This window comes from Drosophila suzukii, chromosome X, assembly GCF_043229965.1.
Source record: "Drosophila suzukii chromosome X, CBGP_Dsuzu_IsoJpt1.0, whole genome shotgun sequence".
Classification (NCBI taxonomy): Eukaryota; Metazoa; Arthropoda; class Insecta; order Diptera; family Drosophilidae; genus Drosophila; species Drosophila suzukii.
Window position 1 is genome coordinate 28,213,785 of NC_092084.1, and position 19,970 is coordinate 28,233,754.

General features: G+C 41.6%; 1 protein-coding gene across 1 annotated transcript; it reads right to left on the reverse strand.

Moving 5' to 3' along the window:
• Positions 1-3,121: 3,121 nt before the first annotated feature.
• On the reverse strand, positions 3,122-3,625 carry LOC136117391 (uncharacterized). The gene has a single exon (XM_065868374.1). The coding sequence runs from the start codon at positions 3,623-3,625 to the stop codon at positions 3,122-3,124; it is 504 nt and encodes a 167-aa protein (XP_065724446.1).
• Between the last annotated feature and the right edge of the window lie 16,345 nt (positions 3,626-19,970).

The following is a 19,970-nucleotide window of genomic DNA, read 5'->3' on the forward strand; positions in this document are numbered from 1 at the left end:
ACCACTTTCGAATATTGACATTATATATTAGCAAAATGTTATATATATGGCCCACATTTTAAAGGGGTACTTATGAGAGATCTACTCCCAGAAGCACCAAAAAGTCGGGAGTGTGGTATAGTAAACCTAGATAATTTACGATCAGTGCTACACATTGGGGCATAAAAAAAAAGAAAAATGATATACATTATTTTGATAGTTTTGGAAATTTGCAGCCACCGAGAGAAGTTGTGAAATACTTGGGAGTAGAATACAATACAATTATGATAGAGTTCAACACATCGACACATACAACTGTGGACACCTGTGTCTCTTTTTACTACTTTCTTTCGTAGAAGATGTGGGGTCGTAACCGGTGTACACCTATCCCTCGCTTTGCGTCGGGGATGCGTTCCAAAAAAATACGACGCAAATTGAAACAACGCAAAGTGAATTAGGATTTTCTATAGCAAACCATGTAAACTTCGAAGATGGGATCCAGGGTTACAAAAATACTACTTTTTAAAAAGAAAATTGAGCAAAGTGATCATTAAAAAAAACAAAAAAAAAACATATAATTTTGTTACATATTATACATATAAAAACAAAAATAAACTAAATTATTTAAATCAAAATAAATTCTTCAATTACATACTCAATTATGAAAAATAAATTAGAATTAATCACTCTCTGACGAGTCTTTAACCTCTGATTTCGTAAGCCGGCTTTCTTTAAAAAAAAAATTGGTCCAATGTTTGCTGAACATTTTTTTTTTTAAAGCCTAGTACTCACATCGACGAAAACCGCGAACTAACCATGGGAGTGAGCGAGAAGCAAATACGCGGCTAACCCTTTTCGTCGGGTCTGTTTTTCAGCGCGTTACTCAGATTATTGGCCAGCCTATTGGGACTCGGAGCTCGACTACAGATGGCGCGGGAAAGATGGCAAAGCATCCGTGGGACGAGAAGGAAGCCTTAAACTTATAATTTACATAAATAATAACATTCGTTGAACATTTCATTTATTATACCCGTTACTCGTAGAGTAAAAGGGTATACTAGATTCGTCGGAAAGTATGTAACAGGCAGAAGGAAGCGTTTCCGACTCCATAAAGAATATATATTCTTGATCAGGATCACTAGCCGAGTCGATCTAGCCATGTCCGTCTGTCCGTCTGTCTGTCCGGATGAACGCTGAGATCTCGGAAACTATGAGAGCTAGGCTATTGAGATTTGGCGTACAGATTCCTGAGCTTCTTACGCAGCGCAAGTTTGTTTCAGTAGACTGCCACGCCCACTCTAACGCCCTCAAACCGCACAAAACTGTAACTCCTATAGTTTTGATGCTAGATAGAAAATTTTAACTGAAATGTATTGTTCTCATCAATACCTATCGATTGACCTAAAAAAAAGTTTGACACGCCGACTTAAACGCCCACAAACCGCGAAAACCTGTGACGCCCTCAATTTGCATGCTAGATAAAAAATTTTAGCTGAAATGTATTGGTGTCGTCAATACCTATCGATTGATCCAAAAATAAATTTGCCACGCCCACTCTAACGCCCATAACGCTTAAATCTGTCTACCGCCGGTAGGTGGCGCATTTTAATCTCGCTTTGCTGCTTGCATATCTCCATTTCCCTTTGAGTAACGGGTATCTGATAGTCGAGGTACTCGACTATAGCGTTCTTCCTTGTTTTTATTTTAATTTCTTTGTGCACCAGCAGACTCTTCTTTTTTAAAGTGCTCCAATTGATTTTTTTTCCGTTTGGCAATAAGCCCAGCTGCTTGACAGTAAGACCACTCCACATGCATTGCGGGTGAACTTTGAAAACTTCGGTCACACTACAAAGAATAAGATTTGTCGACTAGTGAAACTCTTTGCCGATCTGAGTAAGTGTGAAATACATTTCCTTGCAGCTAATGATATTCGTAGCTACCGCGGGGACACTTTAAGACTCCTTTCGATGTCGGGATCGACACCCTTAAAAAACATATTAACGACTTCATCCCAAAACAACGCAACATCAAAAATCTAACGACGCACATTGAAAATTATTTCCAATTAATAAGCGACGCAATTTCGAAAAAACGCAAAACGAAAAGCGCAAAGCGAGGGATAGGTGTATTTAAGTGGTTAGTTTACATTTGGGGGTTGAAAATCAATGTATGGGTACATGTATATGTAAACTCTGTATAGTATAAAAAGTGGACCCGTGTAACCATCTAATAACAGCTATTAACCAGCTAAAACAACTAGTTATCAACTATGAAACATGTACTGAACAACTGCTAAACAGGTAGTAAACATCAAACATCCAAACAGCTCTACCACCATCATGAATGAGGAAAAGCAGATGAGCATTGTAATTAAAGAGTTAAATAAATTTTGCAAAAAAAACTGCTATCGAAGACACGGATGAGTGAAAATGTAAGATTCGCGATCCTCAAGGCGGAGCGCAATGGAAAATATATGTGGATATATATGTATACGCAATTAATAAATAAATATAATAATGGAGTGCATAGAACAATAAAAATGAGTCTTAGTAATGCCTATTCTTCCAATGAAAAACAAGTATTACAAACATCCTATAATCACCCGCAAATTTTTGTATCTGTGTGTGTGTTTTTACAAGTACAATTTATCTAAGTTGGCAGCGCCTTGGAGCAGCTGATTACAATAACATTTGTACCTTAACAGCTATGATAGTGCGAGATTCAATACCTATACCTATTTAGATGACGTGACTAAAAATTCTTTGGGGCTAGTTCCCAACATCCAGGCCCCATTGAAAGTAATCCTTGACTTTCAAGAAACCGACAATAGGGCCCCCTTGGTGGTACGAATATCGACAACGCGCACCCTGTTGTCTCTTCCCGGTATGGCTGCGATGATCCGGCCTAGATTCCATCGTTGTGGTGGCATGTTGTCTTCATGTACTATTACCATGTCACCCACGGAAATGTTTGGCGACGCCTGAGTCCAATTGCTTCTTAGTTGTAGTTCTTGAATGTATTTCAGCGACCAGCGACGCCAGAATTGATCTTTGATGGCACAAACCCGTCGCCAACGCTCTAAGTTCTCCATCTTGGTGTCAGTCTACGGCGGATTAGGTAGTGCGCGAAGGGCATCGCCAACTTAAATGCCCGGGGTGAGAGCCGACAAGTCGTTTGGATCGGAAGAAAGAGGCGACAGCGGACGAGAGTTCAGAATCGCCTCGACTTTAGCGAGCGCAGTGCTGAGTTCTTCAAATGAAAGTCGGGCATCCCATAATGTTCGATTAAGGAGACCCTTGACGCTCTTGACGGCCGATTCCCAGATGCCTCCAAAATGGGGTGCCCTGGGGGGTATAAAGTGAAAATTGATAAATTCATTGTTATTATGATTTGTTTTTTCAATGGTTTCCTTCTTGAACAGGAACTCCTTGAGCGCTTCTAACTTGTTCTTTGCTCCTGTGAAGTAAGTCGCGTTGTCAAAGAAGACATCCGAAGGACGTCCTCGCCGGGCTATGAAACGTTTGAGAGCACTGAGGAATGAGTCCGTTGACAGGCTTGAGACTAACTCGATGTGTATGACCTTGATAACAAAGCAAACGAACACAGCTATATAAGCCTTGCTAGGTGACTTGCCGCGAATACGCATGTAAATGTTTACTGGTTTGCAAAAATCAACTCCGCATTTTAAGAATGGTCTTGAGGGGATAAGCCGATCCTTGGGAAATTGACCCATGATTTGGTTGAGTAAACCCGGGCGATATCGTACGCAGTGTACGCACGAACGTAAGATTCGATGAGCAACATTCCTGGCGTTGACAATCCAAAACTGTAATCTACTTAGGGCCACAAGCGTTTTTGGACCAGCATGGAATTTTTTTAGGTGAACGTTGATCGTTGTTTGGCAACAAGATTTTATGTTTTTGGCTGTGGGGAATATTAGCGTGTTTTAAACGTCCCCCACCATGATCAGCTCAAAATTATCGCGCCTTTTTAGAAAGACCCTAAGGTTTTTTTAATTGCTTCGAATATGCTTGCCCCTTTGCAGCAGGTTGAATTCCTCGTTGAAAGACTTCGTTTGTAAATTCCAAGCAATACAATGCATCGCGAGTCGAAGTTCATCTGCGGACGGTGATGAAGTGTTGACTACTTTACGGTTTCTGGAAGAATCGGCAAATCGAAGTATCCAGGCGACTGCTGATATACAACGGGTATGAGAGCTGATCTTGTATAAGCCACCCTCCAAAAGATGGTTTGAGATGGTTGATATTGCGAATGATGTTTTCCGAGATTCCATGTTTACAGTTTCTACATCCGGCTTCTCTCGTTTGTTTGCTGGCCACTGTGTTTGATCCAACTGCAGAAACTCAGGTCCGTCGAACCATCGAGATAAGATCTGCAGGGTTGAGGTGCGTAGAAACATGCCTGCAACGGCGGTTGTTTCCTCTTGGACCTCCGAAATGCGATTGCCTACAAACGTCGATAATGTGGCTGATTGTTGACGGATTCAGTGTAATACAATTTGTGAATCGCACCATAAATATGTCGTTGGATCATTGTTTGCGAAGGGACCAATAACCTTGATGTAGAGCTTCGACAATAAATATGCACAGCACTATTCCAATTTGGGAATCGACACTTTCATGGTTGGCGCTACTCGAGATTTAGATGTGCCTAGCTATACTCTTATTGAGGACGCGTGCATATATGCAACAGCCTTAGCATCACAAAATCCATGAAGCTGCAGACTGATCATATCCGGGTTTAGGCAATAGCGAGGAATTCTTAGCGATTGTAGAGAAGACATTGACGAAAGAAACGATAGCCACGCTAAGTGTATGTTCTGGGGAACTGATTCGTCCCAATGATCCATAGCTCTTGTATTATAATTTTACTATTATGACAGGCGTTACTAAGCCTAATGGGTCAAACAATGAAGACGCAACCGACAAGATAGAGCGTTTGGAAACTATCTTTGAGTTTTTGTGAGGGAGAACCGAGAAAAGGAATGCGTCGCTTCGTTTGTCCCACTTCAAGGGGGCTAGTTACTGAATTGTCTTCCAAGTTTAGATTTTTTAGAGTGCTATCGTCGATGAAGTCCTTGTGGTTAGAATGCCATTTCGCTAGGTGAAAGTGACCCTTGTTGAGAATTGTGGAGACTTCACTTTTGATCTGATCTAACTATTCCACGGTATCAGCACCGGATAGAAAATCGTCTACATAAAGTGAAGATTTTATGACATGGGCACCGAACTTGAATTGATCAGAGTATTGGTCTGCTAGGTATGTCATAATGCGAATGGCAAGGAATGGTGCCGATGGAGTCCCATAAGTTACAGTAGGTAAGGTTAGGTTTGGGCGGCTGTCGGACTATAGTCCGACACACTTAGACCTCAGTGGGTCCGTTGTGATACCGCATGACCTCGATATTTCGGTAAGATCGTCGATGAAGGGGCTTCCTAAGTGTTTCAGTCTGAGTCTGCATAGGGCTGGGCAGAAGCAGAGAAGGTGTTCTACCGTTTCCACTTCTTCCTCATCCCTACAGCTTCTGCAGAAATCATTTTGCGGGGCTTTTAGCCTGCCGGCATGCGCGCCAACAAGCCAGTGGCCTGTAAGAGCTCGGATCAACATGCCACACTCTGTGCGGCTGAGCTTGAGTAGCTCCGAGGTTTTCTTGTTGTTTATCACAGGCCATGTCTGGTGAGAGATGCGACACTGTGGTGCGTTTTGCCAATGGGTGTTGGCTAGTGTGTTGAAGTGGTTTTTTATGTTTAGCTTGCAAGTAGCCATGGGCATACCGACACTTTCCTCTCCTGGTAGGAGAGGCTTGGTGGTGCCCTGCCTGGCTAATTCGTCCGCTATGCAGTTGCCTACGATGTCCCGGGGACCCGGAACCCATATTAGGCTGATAGTAAACTGATTTGCCATCTCGTGGAGAGATCTGCGACAGTCTGCTATTGTACGAGAGTTGGTGTTTGTCGAGTAGATCGACTTAGTAGCCGCTTGGCTGCCACTATATATGTTTAGGTGTCCTCTCTGGAGGCTAAGGTTCCCTAAACAGGTTAGTGCTTCTTTTATAGCGTGGACCTCCGCCTAAAAGACGCTACAGTGGTTCGGGAGTCTGAATGACTTCCTGATATCTAATTGTTCGGAGTATACACCTCCGCCGACTTGTCCTTCTAATTTGGAGCCATCTGTATAGAAACAGATTGCGTCCGTCGTGCCCGGTCGGCCCTGTTCCCATTCCTCTCTATCAGGAATCAGGGCCTCAAAGGGTGTGTGACTATATTCAATAGATTTGCATAGATCCGTGATTTTCGGAATCGATTTATCATGCTGGAGAATTTTAGCATGGCCATATAATTGGACTTTCCACTGCCCTGTGTCCCTCAGTCGAATAGCTGCTGATTTGGCCCTTTCCATGCCTGCTAAGTCCAGGCTAGGGAGGTTCAAGATCGCATTCAGCGCTTCATTCGGGGTGGTTCGAAGGGCTCCACTAATACACAAAGCCGCCATTCGCTGTACTTTGTTTAGCGGAGTCAGTATGCATTGTTTGTGTAAGGCGGTCCACCACAGAGCCACTCCGTACAGTAGGATTGGCTTGACTACCGCTGTGTATATCCAGTTAACTATTCTTGGGGACATGCCCCATCTTAGCCCGATTGCTTTTTTACAGGAGTAAAGTGCAATGGTCGCTTTTTTGGTTCTCTCTTGGTTGTTTAAGCCTCATTTGAGGCGTTTATCTAGTACTAACCCCAAGTACCTGGCGTGATCGCTAAAGGAGAGATTACAATTGTTTAAAATGGGTGGGTTAAGTTGAGGAATTTTGTACCTATTCGTAAATAGAACAAGTTCTGTTTTCGAGGGATTTACCCCGAGTCCGTTCGCTATCGTCCATTCCGATAGTATTTTAAGTTTAGCGGTCATAAGATCGCAAAGTGTTTGTGGATATTTACCATTAAAGATGATGGCGACGTCGTCTGCGTATGCCACGACCTTACAACCTCCTCCCTCCAGAATCCGCAGTAGTTTATTTACTGCGATATTCCACAAGAGGGGTGATAGTACACCTCATTGCGGGGTGCCTCTGTTCACTAGTCTAGTCTGGGTTCAGGTCCCTAGTGTGGCTGTGACCATTCTGCTTATCAGCAATTTATGGATTAGCCTCACCAATGGCGGCTCAACCCCTAGTTCTGTGAGAGATTCTGTTATAGCGGTGGGAAGCACGTTATTGAAGGCTCCCTCTATATCCAGGAAGGCGATCAGTGTGTATTCCTTGATGATGAGTGATTTCTCGATGCTGTTTACCACCAAGTGTAGCGCCGATTCGGTTGACTTAGCTTTGGTGTAAGCGTGTTGTGCTTCTGATATTTGTGTCGGGTCTACGGTGGCCCTTATGTGTAGGCTTATCATTCTTTCAAAGCTCTTAAGCAGGAATGATGTTAGGCTTATTGGCCTAAGATCCTTTGCTGTGGTGTGAGTGGCCTTCCCTGCCTTGGGAATGAAAACCACCTTTGTTTCTTGCCATGCTGTTGGTAGTTCTCCTACCACCAGGATGGATTGGAAGATTTTTTTCAACCAGTTTATGGCTATTTGTCCTGCTTGCTGGATGTGAGCCGGTGTTATCCCGTCCGGTCCCGGCGATTTGTATGGTTTGAAACTATCAATGGACCATTTCATGGTGCGGTCTGATAGGAGTGGATCTATTTCGATTCCCTCTCCTGCTCCTTTTTCAGGTGGATGACCTGCTTTTTGGCTCCCCGGGAAGTGAGCGTCTAGGAGCAGGTCCAAGGACTCTTTACTGGAGTCTGACCATGATCCATCTGCTTTTTGAAGATAGCCCAAAGGCGCGGCTGTCTTAGAGAGTATTTTCCTGAGCCTTGCGGCATCAGTTGTTTTTTCTATGTCAGAGCAGAAGGTCTGCCATGCCGTTCGTTTTGCTCTTCTAATGGCCTTTTTGTAGGAGGCTAGTTCAAACTTGTAGTTCAGCCAATTGGTGTCCTCTTTTCCCGCCTTTGCTCTGTTAAACAGGCATCTGCAGTTGGTTCTGAGGATAGATAGTTGTTGGGTCCACCAGGGGGGTTTTTTCCTTCCTCTTGGTTTCTCTGTGGGGCATGCCACTTTGAAGGCAGTGTGGCATGCCTCTGTGAATTTGTATACTGTTTCGTCGAGCTCATGTGGGTTTGTGATGCTTTCTGACGGTTCCATGGGGAGGATATTTGTCAGAACTTCTTTGTACCTTTGCCAGTCCGCTCGTCTGGGGTTGGCGAAGCTGGCCGGCAAGGGCGAATCAAGGGACAATACGGTTTCTATGAATCTATTGTCCGAAACGGAGTGCTCGTCAGAGACTGCCCAGTTTTTGACTGCGCCTACGAGTGAATCTGATACCAAAGTTAGATCTATGATCGTTTGGCAAGCTTTAGTTATGAAAGTAGGGGCATTGCCCCTATTGCATAAGAATAGGTTCGAATTTAGAATAAAATCAAAAAGAGACTCACCTCTGTCGTTGTTGTTTGGGCAACCCCACTGGGTGTGATGGGCGTTGGCGTCACAGCCTATTACCAATCCGTTCTTGAGCTTTTCGCATTCCTCTGCTAGACCTCTGACCAGCGCATCTGGGGGGTTTTCCTTCTCAAAGGCCAAATAGGCCGATAGAACCCTTATAGAGCCACTCTGCAGCTCCAGGCTTACTGCGGTGTTGTCTCCGTTGCTGTAATTGCGAAGTAGAAATATACTAAGATGCCTTTTGGCTAAAATGCAGGTTCGAATTTTACCTTCTTTGGGGTCAAGCATAAGCTTGTATTCCTTTGTTCCTAGTCCAGCAACCTTGCCTCCTACTACCCAAGGTTCCTGTACGAGGACTAGGTCGGCTCCGCCTTCTGTCAAGCGAAGCAGAAGTGCAGCAGACGCTGCTTTACTGTGGTGAAGGTTTATTTGTAGAAGTCTTAATGACATCTGCAGCTTCAACCTCCACCACAGTGACGTCGGCCTCCTCTGTGTCGCTGAGGTCTACGTCCTCGATTGCCGGTCCGAGCGCTCGCATCTCTCTGCTTAGCGACGAATCGGTAGAGTAGCCGTCCTCCGGCCCACCAGGTGCCTCCAACTCCTCAGCAAGCACCTGCTCGGCTGGGTTGCCGGCAGAGCTGCTAGCGGCGTTGGAGTCGCCCTTATACACTTTGATGTGTATCGCACTGAACCCGAAGTTCAGCACTCCTCGAGCAGTCTCGATCGGAGCTACTGACTCCTTGTTCAGGACCAAAACCACCTGGTTGACAGCCCCTTCATGCTCCTCCACCTTGACGACTTTCTAGTCCTTCGTGAGGAGGTGCGGGTTGCATTCTTGCAACATGAAGAGGATGTCCTCCGGCGCCTTGATCGCTGCTGGAAGCCATATCCTGGCTCGGGGTCTACTAGGGACATCGCACCAGTCAAGCGCAACGATGTTCGCCCCTTCGTAAACCTCGCCGAGCTTGCTTGTCGCCTCTTTGTACATATCAGCCGACCGCTGACTGTCGCATGCTACCACCTTGACGCTGCCCTGGTACCAGCCCGCGTCCATGCAGCAGGGCGAGGTGCCTGGCTTCTCTCGTACCATGCGCAGGCAAATGAGGGAAAGGTGGGACTCCACTGCCTTCCACTTGTTTCTGGGGATCCTGCCCTCCGGATTTCCCCTGTCAATCAGGCCAAGTAATACACGATTCTTCGTGATTTCGGCGAAAGAGACCGATGGCTGAATCTTAGATCTCTTCGCCGATGGCCCGGCGAGGGATCGCTGCCTTTTCGCCTGAGTCGCCTCTTGAGTGGGCTTTCCCTGCCCGTAGTTTGGGAGCACCTTCCTTGCCCACTCTACCTTCTTTAGCCATTCAGGCGAAGGCGTGGCAACGGTGCTCCTGGTGTGTGAGCGCAGAGTCCGCCTTTCTGCGTATGTATATTTAGCACCAGCGGGTGGCCCGAGCGCCTTGGCAGTGCCTACCGTTGCTTTCGGCGCAGATGCGCACGTAGCGGAGGCGTTTGCGGCTGGCTTCCTGCCACCCATCATCCCCAGTTTGGGATGCGGCTGGTATGGAAGGTGGAACCAGTGTTCGTCTTATCCATGGGTTTTTTAAGAGTACCCGTCTCTATGTTTTTTGTTTTTGTGTCTTCTGTTTTCTGTTCCATAATTTGGTCCCACGAGTTGCGGAGAAGGGGAAAAGTCCGCCCGGGCAGAGATCCGCGATGACCGGGTAAGGCGATAGTTAGAACAGGGGGTCGCCATGTCCCTGAGCACACCGTTTGAGACTGGGCTAGTTTTGATCCGGGCCCCCAGCCAGGCTGACTCTTGGCACGGTCCGTATTACACCGTAGTCCGGCCCGGAGTGAGATGTTGTTTGGGAGGGGAGTTGGGTAGGTGTTGTGTTGGGAGTGGGTTTGTGTAAAGCAACTATTTAGATGCGGCTGAACAACTCGCATCGTCGGTATTGCTTCGTTGCAAAATACCCGCTGGCTGTCTGGGATTGTTTATTTACTGGGGTTTCCGTCCACGATACCGTGTTTGACTTATCCCACCAGCTTATTCACAGTTGACCTCGAGAGAGGTCGTCCGCTATCCCGCAGGTTGCCCCAGCTAGGCGACTTTGGAACCATCTCACAAGTTCCTCAGCCGAGAAGTTACAGTATTAAGTTCAAAAGTACGAAGTGGGTTAAGCGGTGTCTTTCTCCAGAGAACGTATTGGAACCTTCGATCCTTCTTATCCACGAAAATTTTTTTTACTTCATCGGCAGTAATGGTGTAACGATGTATGCGAAAATGATGGATAAGTCTATAGAGCTCGGGTTGTATAGTTGGACCGACTTTTTTTTTTAGTATAACAAATTTATTTATTTAACGTTGATCAGCCAACCTAATGGCTATAAAACGTTTTGTACGAAGAGAAATAATTAACATGGAAACATAACAGAAAAGGACCGACTAATAATAGATCAGATAGATTTTTGCGAACTTGTATGACACGAAGCGTCAAATACTTCTCTAAGTTTTGTTGACGTGCTATTTGGCTTACATAGAAGTGAGCTTGGTCGAGTTTGGGTTGATTAACCATGCTCATGTGGCCCAGATCTTGAAACTCTGGCGTAAATTCAATATATTGATTCCATGTAATCGCCGCTCTAGAGCTCGAAATCGGTTGCTAGCTAAATAAATTGATTCTTATAACAGACTAAAATCGTCCTTGAAAGAAAGACGAACAATAACACGACCTTCAATGTCGCGACGAACTGTGGTTGAGAATATCTCTTCGCATCTTCTCTGCTCGGGTGTGTAAATCTCACTTGAACTCGCAACTTCTTCTATTTTCCACAGTTTGCTGATATTTTGATTAATTTGGTCCTCTGATTGGTTAATTGATGAGTATATGAAAATTGAAGAGAAAGATACGAATTATAGCATCGACCATGTCTTACCCTAGCAACGTTTTCTGTAGTTCAGGTAAATTAGGGCAAAGTTTGATTTGCCCAACCGACAAAATCTCAAATCTCTGTACCAAGAAGTAAGTCAACACGACGAGATTTGTTAAAATGTTCATCGGCAAGGGATGTGTTCTACGTCAAACTCCATGGTGATATATCCATTTCTGTGTTAGGGTGATGAGCGATACTAGGGGTGACACAAAAATCAAGCGTAAGTTCGAAATCGTTGTGCAAACTCATCAGTAATAAAGTTGATCTGCGAACAGGAGACCAATATTGCTCGTCCCAATCTGTAGCAGCCGCTGGCGTCCTTGACCATGATGATGACATGATCTTGGTCGTGTTGCTGATGTGTATGAGTTACTGCCTCCGGAATATACGGATTAGGCCCCGAAGCAGCAGCGACTGTTAAAGCGGGACTGGTTGATTCCCTATGAACACGTTCGACATCATTTGCGCTGACGGACAATTGGATACTTGATGGCCCTTGCTTAGACAGTTTAGACACAGTCCTAATCTTTTTGCGTGGTTGAAACGATACCCGAAGTATTTTGTGTTCCGCACTTGAGGACATCTGACAGTTTTGAGCTGCACAGCTGAAGGATAAGTAAGCTTGATGCCTCTGTGGGTGTGGCCTCTGGTTGCCCAAGTTGATTAGTTGCGTTTCGGGTGATGGGTGGCGAGATTCTAGGTACTGACAATGTCGTTCGATAAGTTTAACGAAATTGTCCCAAGTGGGTAACGTGATGTAGTTGAAGGATTCATTCCACTTTCGATTAGTTTCCTGGTCTACCTTCCTAAAGATGATCGAAATTAGCATTAGTTGAGTAATATCTGACTCGTTTACCAAGGACAAGCTGGAATTATAGAGAGCAGAAGCATTGTCGATAAGACTACGTAATTGTTTCTCATTTGGTTTGGAGACACCAGGTAGAGCAAAGAGAGTGGATATATTATCAATAAATACAAGGGTTGGGCTATCATAATGAGCCTTTAGTGGTTCTAAGGTCTGAGGATAATTTTCCGATGTAATTTGAAAAGTCTTAACGGTTTCCAAGACTGGTCCACGAAGGCAATTCAATAACTGATTGAACTTTTGATGGGTGCTAATTGATTTTGATTACCAACAACCTCCGTGAACGATGTTAAAAAGTTTTGATATTCAGAGTACTTGCCATCAAATATCGGTAATGCGAGCAGAGGTAGTTTTGTTGTTGGCCTAGCGGCATTAAAATGTACATCGCAAATTGCAGTACTGCGTTCATTAGGGCTAAGTTTCTCCTGGATGCATACCTTTGTTCCGATGAAAAGTTCCTCTATATCTCCAAGAGTATCGCGAGTTACCTCCTTCGTCGTCCAATTCCTCGATCTGAGATTGCAACGTCAGTGCCTACTTGAAATAGGCTTCGAGTATTGACAGGCGACAAGTTAAATTCGCAGCTGAGCGTTTTGCAATTGAATCCACTATTTGTTTAATACGAGTCATAGTCCTACGGGTATTGGAACGCCATGTTTTGAATTATTCTATGACAGACATTTGAAATTATTGAGATTGGTGACGAAATGTTTATTAAGGATGGAAATTAAGATGCACAAATTGAGCAATAGAGAAGGTTGACTAAATAATTCTCCAAATGTCTTGCAAAAGTAAAGTTGTAAATGTGTATACAGACTGGCGAATTGGTGTAGATCTACTGTAGAATGTAAATTTAGCTGAACGAATGTGTAGATCAAACACGGGCTCCAGTTATATGTGGTGTATGTGAACATACATATGTATAGACGTGCGCTCCGACAATTGCCAATTAATTAATTCGTTAATCACAGCTTCACGTTGGGCGTCAATAAATGTATGATCAAAATCTCTTTTATGATCGGTTTTATAGAATTGGGGGTGACTTATTAATATATAATTTGCGTTAAAAGTTTGCTGCCGTGTGTGCTTTTGCAAGTACAATTTTATAGCTTAACAGCTATGATAGCGCGAGATTCAAAAGTATACACATACATTTACATGATGTGTTTACAAATTCTTTGGGGCTAGTCCCCAACAAATACATACCGTAAAACATACTTACTTGAAGATTTGGATGGTAACCCGAACCAGTGAGGATTCTATAAAGAAGAACTCAAAAAAACTCGATTCCCCCACACATATCTAGTTGAGAAAGTTGTAAGGCGAGAAGAAAATGAAGTTTTAGTTAAGTGGCTGGAGTTATCAAAGACCAGCTGGATAAATAAGGAAGACATTTAGTGGTATAATACATGATTTATCCAATTAATTTTTATTTATGTGTTTATCTCAGCTTGTATTAGGTATAATGTTTACTTAAATAAAATTAAAAATAATAAATATACTTCTTAGAAACTCAAAAAATCGATCATAATAAAACAAAAAAATCTCCGGTTCAACTGGTTTATAAAGTAGTTCTGCTGTAATTTGTTCTTTTTGAAATTAAAGGCTATCGAATGATTCTCCATCGTTCACATAGTTATTTTGTATCATCTCACCCAAGAAAATCAATAAGATTCTAACCATTCAACATTTTCTAAAATGTCTTTTTCGATTAATCTTGGTATAATCATGGTCTTCATTACTTAACTCTAAAAATTGTGTTTCGTTCACATTACGTTTTTTTTTGATATCTTTGCAACAAAGAATTTTCCTAATAACTTAAATTGAAGATGTGTGCTCTTGACTTGATCAATGTTCTATTACCAAGTAGTCAATTAAGGGGTTCTTTTGATTTCCTAATTAGTTTTACAATCATAGGGCACATCTTACCCGAACATTATCGGACAAGTTCCTCTAAGATATCAATCTTTAGTTCTAAGTTCTTCCTTGACATCGAAACGACTTAGAATTTGGGATTTTTCTTAACAAAAAACTGTAACAGCTCATAAGAGTTAGTAATCAGCTAATAACAACTAGTAAACAACTGGTAAACAGCTAGTAAGCAGAAAATAACCATCTTGTAAGAACTCATAATAGTTAATAACAGCTAGTAACCAGCAAACAACTAGTAAACATCTACAAAACATATAGTTACAGCTAGTGACCACCTAATAGCAACAAGTAAGCAACTAGTTAACAGCTACTAGGCAAATAGTAACCTGCTAATAACAGCTCAAAGAGTTAAAAAGCAGCTAATAACAACACGTAAACAGCTAGTTAACATCTACTAAACGGACAGTAACCAGCTAATATCAATTAGTAAGCTACTAGTAAACAATTACTTAACAGAGCTCACAACAGTTAATATCAGCTACTAACCAGCTAATAACAACTAGTAAACAGCTTCTTTACAGAAAATAAGCATCTTATAACAGCTCATAACAGGTATTAAAAGCCAGTAACCACAAACAACTAGTGTTCAGCCCACTGTCCGGCGAATCTGGACTGGCCCCGCTATCCAGTTGCACCGCTTTACCGCTCTCCCGCTCTCCTGCGCTGTTCCTAGCTCCCTCCAAGAAGTCTCCGCTGCGCTTTGGACCGCAGAGCGGAGCTTAGACTTAGTTAGTTCGATTCTGGAGTTAAAACTGAATAAACCGCGGTCGTACCCCCGCCTACTTTCCAAGTTAACTTTTGTGCGTACATTCTTTTCGATCACGGGGCAATACGCGTTTCGAGTGGTTTCTCCCCTACAGCTTCCGCCGCACCAGCAGCAAACCGCACCAGCAGCAAACGGACGAAGCCCAGCGCAGCAGCCCGCCGACGCCGCCAGTTTCCCGCCGTCGCCTCCCACGCCATTCCATCAGCGCCACCACGGTACCCCGCTACCCTTCGAGCCGGATAAGATAAGTAAAGCTTTTCGTCTTATTAATTGCCGGTCTGCAGTCAGACACTCGAAAATATAATTCTTTTGACTTTCTGTAGGATTTGTCCAAAATCCTAGTCCGATTAAATCCGACAACAGCTATTAATAAATTACTTCGCCATTTTTTTCTTCGATTTTCCTTTTGCTACGTGAGGCCATATTGCCAATTTTTTCCGACTCCTTTTTTAATTGCATTTGGCCGCTCATCCATACTTACATACACATATACAAAATCGAGAAAAAATTCCAAGCTTAGAAAAAATATTGCGCAAATATAATAATGATGGACGTTGATGCACTACGAGCAGTACAAACAAGTGGCCCAACGACACCACGCACCTGCTTGTTACGCGCGGGGCCCTTTTATTAATTTGGGCAAAAAATACGAGCTCGCGAGGAAGATACAAAAAACAAATAGAGACGGGACACAAATTAAAATAAATAAATAAATATTAGTTTTTAATACCGAGATAGAAGTTGAAGTGCAAATTAAATGATAAAGGTTGTTATAATTATTACATAGAACGCGAAAGGGCCAAGTACCAAGCATTGTTCTACGATTTGCAAGTGTAGGTAAATTAAGCAATAGTAATCTACTCTGATAGGAAGGTAGCCTTATGTTTTGATCCCAGTTCAAACTACGAAGGGCAAAAAGAAAAAATTTTTTTTTGTGCGGACTCAATACGGTCAATATGCACTTGATATTGTGGACTCCAAACCGAAGAACAATATTCCAAAATAGGACGGACAAGGGAGGTAAATAATAATTTGGTTGTATAAGGGTCATCAAATTCTTTTGACCAACGCTTTATAAACCCAAGTGAACAGTGGACATTATGTGGCAGTCACATTTAAGTTTTGGGTCCAGAAGAACGCCTAAGTCATTAACTGAATATATACGGTCGAGTGGCGTATTTTGAAGAGAGTAACTAACAAAAGTAGGAGTACCCCTATGAAAAGTCATAACGTTTCATTTAAGGCATTTCAAATTTAAAAGGTTATACTCAAACCATCCCTGAAATCAATCAATATCTGACTGTAAGTTGAAACCCAGCGCTATATCATTGATATATATGTGATAAAGAAAGTTTAACATCATCAGCATACATTAGTACACGAGAGTGTGTTATGATAGAGGGAAGATCGTTAATAAACAAAGTAAACAGCAAAGGGCCCAAATGACTACCCTGAGGCACTCCAGATGTCACATAGATCAGTTTTGAGGCAGCGTTCTTGAATATAACCCTCTGAGTCCTACCATTCAAATAACTTGAAATCCAAGTTAATAGATTACATGGAAACCCAAGCTGATTTAATTTGAATAAAAGAAGAGAGTGGCTTGCAGAACCAAGAGCTTTACTAAAATGTGTGTATATAATGTCAGTCTGCAATTTTTCGTAAAATCCATCTATTAAAAAATATGTTAATTCCAGCAGGTTAGTGATGGTCGTTCTTCGCATAACAAAACCGTGTTGACACGTTAATATCAAAGAGAAGCACAAATGTTGCAAATGAAAAGTAATAATGCCCTCAAATGTTTTAGGAATTTCAGACAATTTGGAGATTCCTCTATAGTTTTGAACATCCACCGTCGCACCCTTTTTGTGGAGTGGAATAATAAATGAATTTTTCGAGATAGTAGAAAAAACAGATGATGAAATTGACAAATGAAAAAGTTCAAGAATCGGTCTACAAATGGTTCGGGAACAAAACTTAAGTATATACCCAGGAAGTTCATCTGGCTTAGGAGAATACGTTGGCGTTGTAGTTTCAAAATCACTCAAGAGCGAACTTTCGGTAACTACAGGGGGGAAAATTCAATTTGCTAGTTAGTTAGAATTGGACCAAGAAGCCAATCTATAAGTTGTTTGGAAAAACTCAGCAAATAAATTCGCAATTTCAGAATCCGTAGATGCCTCAACTGAGTTTAAACATACCAAAGAAGGCAAGGATAAAGACTTTCGCTTGGCATCAACACATATAGGGAGAAATCGGATGGCTTACCCGACCTTCAGTACTTTTTATAAGTGTTTGTCTTAAGGGGTTATATACCTTTTTGAGCGAAAAAATTGAGGGAACTTTGGGTTTTTTTTTCAGGTGTGTAGCAATTATTTTATGGCACTGAAGTTATTATTTATTGATAGTACATGTTTTTATCGAAACAAGAATCGTTTGTTCTTGAAAAAATATAAATAATTTACGAAGTTATTGCAATTCTCTCGGAACCCTTTTTTTTATAGCGGCTTGCGGTGACCACTATGGAAGTCCAGCAGGTCAACTGATATCAAAAAACCAAAAAAAATTTATTAGTATAGTATTATTTCCAGTTCGTGAACGATTATTTTCAAGAATATTTGGTTTTTTCTGCATACAGTAACGATTTGTCCAAAAAGTTGATTTTTCGAGTTCTAAAAATTTTATTAAAAAATTCTGATCTGCAAAATCAAAATTGACGCATAAAAACTGAATCGTTCACAAACTCGGCACAATCATTACGAATAATTTAAAAAAAAAATGAAGAAGATCAATCAAATAGTTCTTGTGCAATCGCGGTCACAGCAAAGGTACTTTTGGAAAAACACGACTTTGAGATAATCGCATTCAAAGTTTTACGTTGAGTACGAGTATATGCAACTATTGAAGTCGAGCAGACAAACTTACAAGTCATCGTCGAACTATTATTCGGATCTCTATGAAAATTTGGGAAAATGTTCTCTAGGGGATATACTTTAGGATTCAGCAACAAAAATTTTTTTCTTTTTTTTGAAAAAAAAAGGTATATAACCCTAAGGTTTCTAAGTATTTAAAGCGTGAAGTCTGTTTAGCTTTGGAGGAAGTCTATCAGGAACGCTTCATTAAAAAAAAGAGTTTAAGACGCTATAAAATAGTTCAGTAGCTCTTTCAATATCCACGCAACTATATAAATTTGTCTAATTATATTGGGAAATCATGTAGTTGAGTTTATTACAGTCACATTTTCCAAAGCATCTACTTTTAGTTGGAAAAAGTAATGGAGGAGGGTATAAACGCAGGGGAGACAAATTGTTATTTCCAATGTGAAATGGTATCGGTCTTCTGGGACAATAAGTGCGTCAATTCTAGATACCGTGACTTCAGACGGATCTAAAAAAAATACAAGATCTAATTGTCTTATTAGTGAATTGCGTAAAGAGCTTACTTGCTGTAATGATAATTCTAACAGACCAGTCATGGACAGATAAAGTTGTTGAGACAAGTGAGTTAGTGAAAGGGGACCAAGAAATGTCAGGGGCATTGAAATTACCCAGAACAATCAAGAGATCCCTGTTAGAAAGATGAGATACACACAAATGGTACTCATAAGTTATTAAGTCAGATCCAGGTGGAATTTACGAACAGGTTACAACAATAGATAAAGATATCAAAGAACGAATAATTGTTATATCAATATCAAATTGTTAACTAAAATAGGGTTTTAATTATATACAATTAACGGTTTTATGCTTACCATTTTAAGACCAATCGAACTGTAAACGGTATTACATTGAGGACATTTTGGATATATCTGTTAACTCTAAAACTTCCCAACTATTTATTCTGAAAGTGCTCGGTAAATAAGGCGAATAAAATACACAGTGTTAATGCCCGTGAGCGGCAAAGTTCAAAATTATTTTGTGAAATTTTCAGCATTTTTTTTAATCCGTTAAAGAAATGTTCAACTATCATAAAACTATTTTTTAAGTATTTTTTTGACCATTTCTGGCTCTTTGGCAAACCTCTAAAGTAAGCTGTTCGAGCTAAGTTGGGTGCGCCTTAATTTTTCTACGAAGCGTGCCAAAAGCTTAATTAATTAAATATCGCGCATTCCTTTCGGTTAAATTATGGAAAATCTTCGTCAGGGTATGTATAATATGCCAGAGGGCCTACAATAGAAATGCTTTTGTTTCGTTCTGTATTAAATTGTTTTATTGAACCATGTGTAATGTAGGAGTTAACCTATACATATTTGTGTTTCGTGGAGTAGAACTAGCAAGAGTACGCAGGATTGCGAAAAGTGCAAGTGTGTATACATATATGATTAAATGGAGTTATTAACTTTTGCGCATACTTGCGCCATATTTAGTAAGCTGCTTAAGAATCACAATAGGCATGTTGAACGCTTCAAAAATGCAAATGCAACATGGCTTGCATCAGAAATTTAACTTTCTGCAAAAAATAAACATGGTGCAAAAAATACGGGTTGGCCTCATTTAAATTACGAGAATGGTGGATCGCGTTTGAAAAGAAAGATGGCATCAGATCTCTCGAAAGAGAATCCTACAAGTCTTCTAGTACACGCAACCGCCATGTCAGCAAAGAAGACTGGAGATAAGGTCACGTCAAGGATTTCAAAAAGACAAAATTAGCTTCTCTGAAGATATTAAAGGTCTCGAATCGTCCTTTAGAAGAACAACCAGTTTTAGTTTCGGCTGATGAGGCATTAGCTTTAATTATTCATAGTTCCTTCTCCAAGCAACAAAACATTAATATTAGATTAATGAATATTAAAAAGAACTGCAACATTTATCCCAGCTATTTTAAGATGATGGAAGCCAAAGAAAAGAGCAGGCCTGTGGAAATAAACGAATCTGAATCTGTAGCTTCACCAAGAATCATTTTATATCAAAAGCCTGAACTTGATTTTTTTCTTATGTGAGTAAAATGACACTATCAGTTAGTTATGGGTTAGATGGTACGACCGGTCAAAGTACC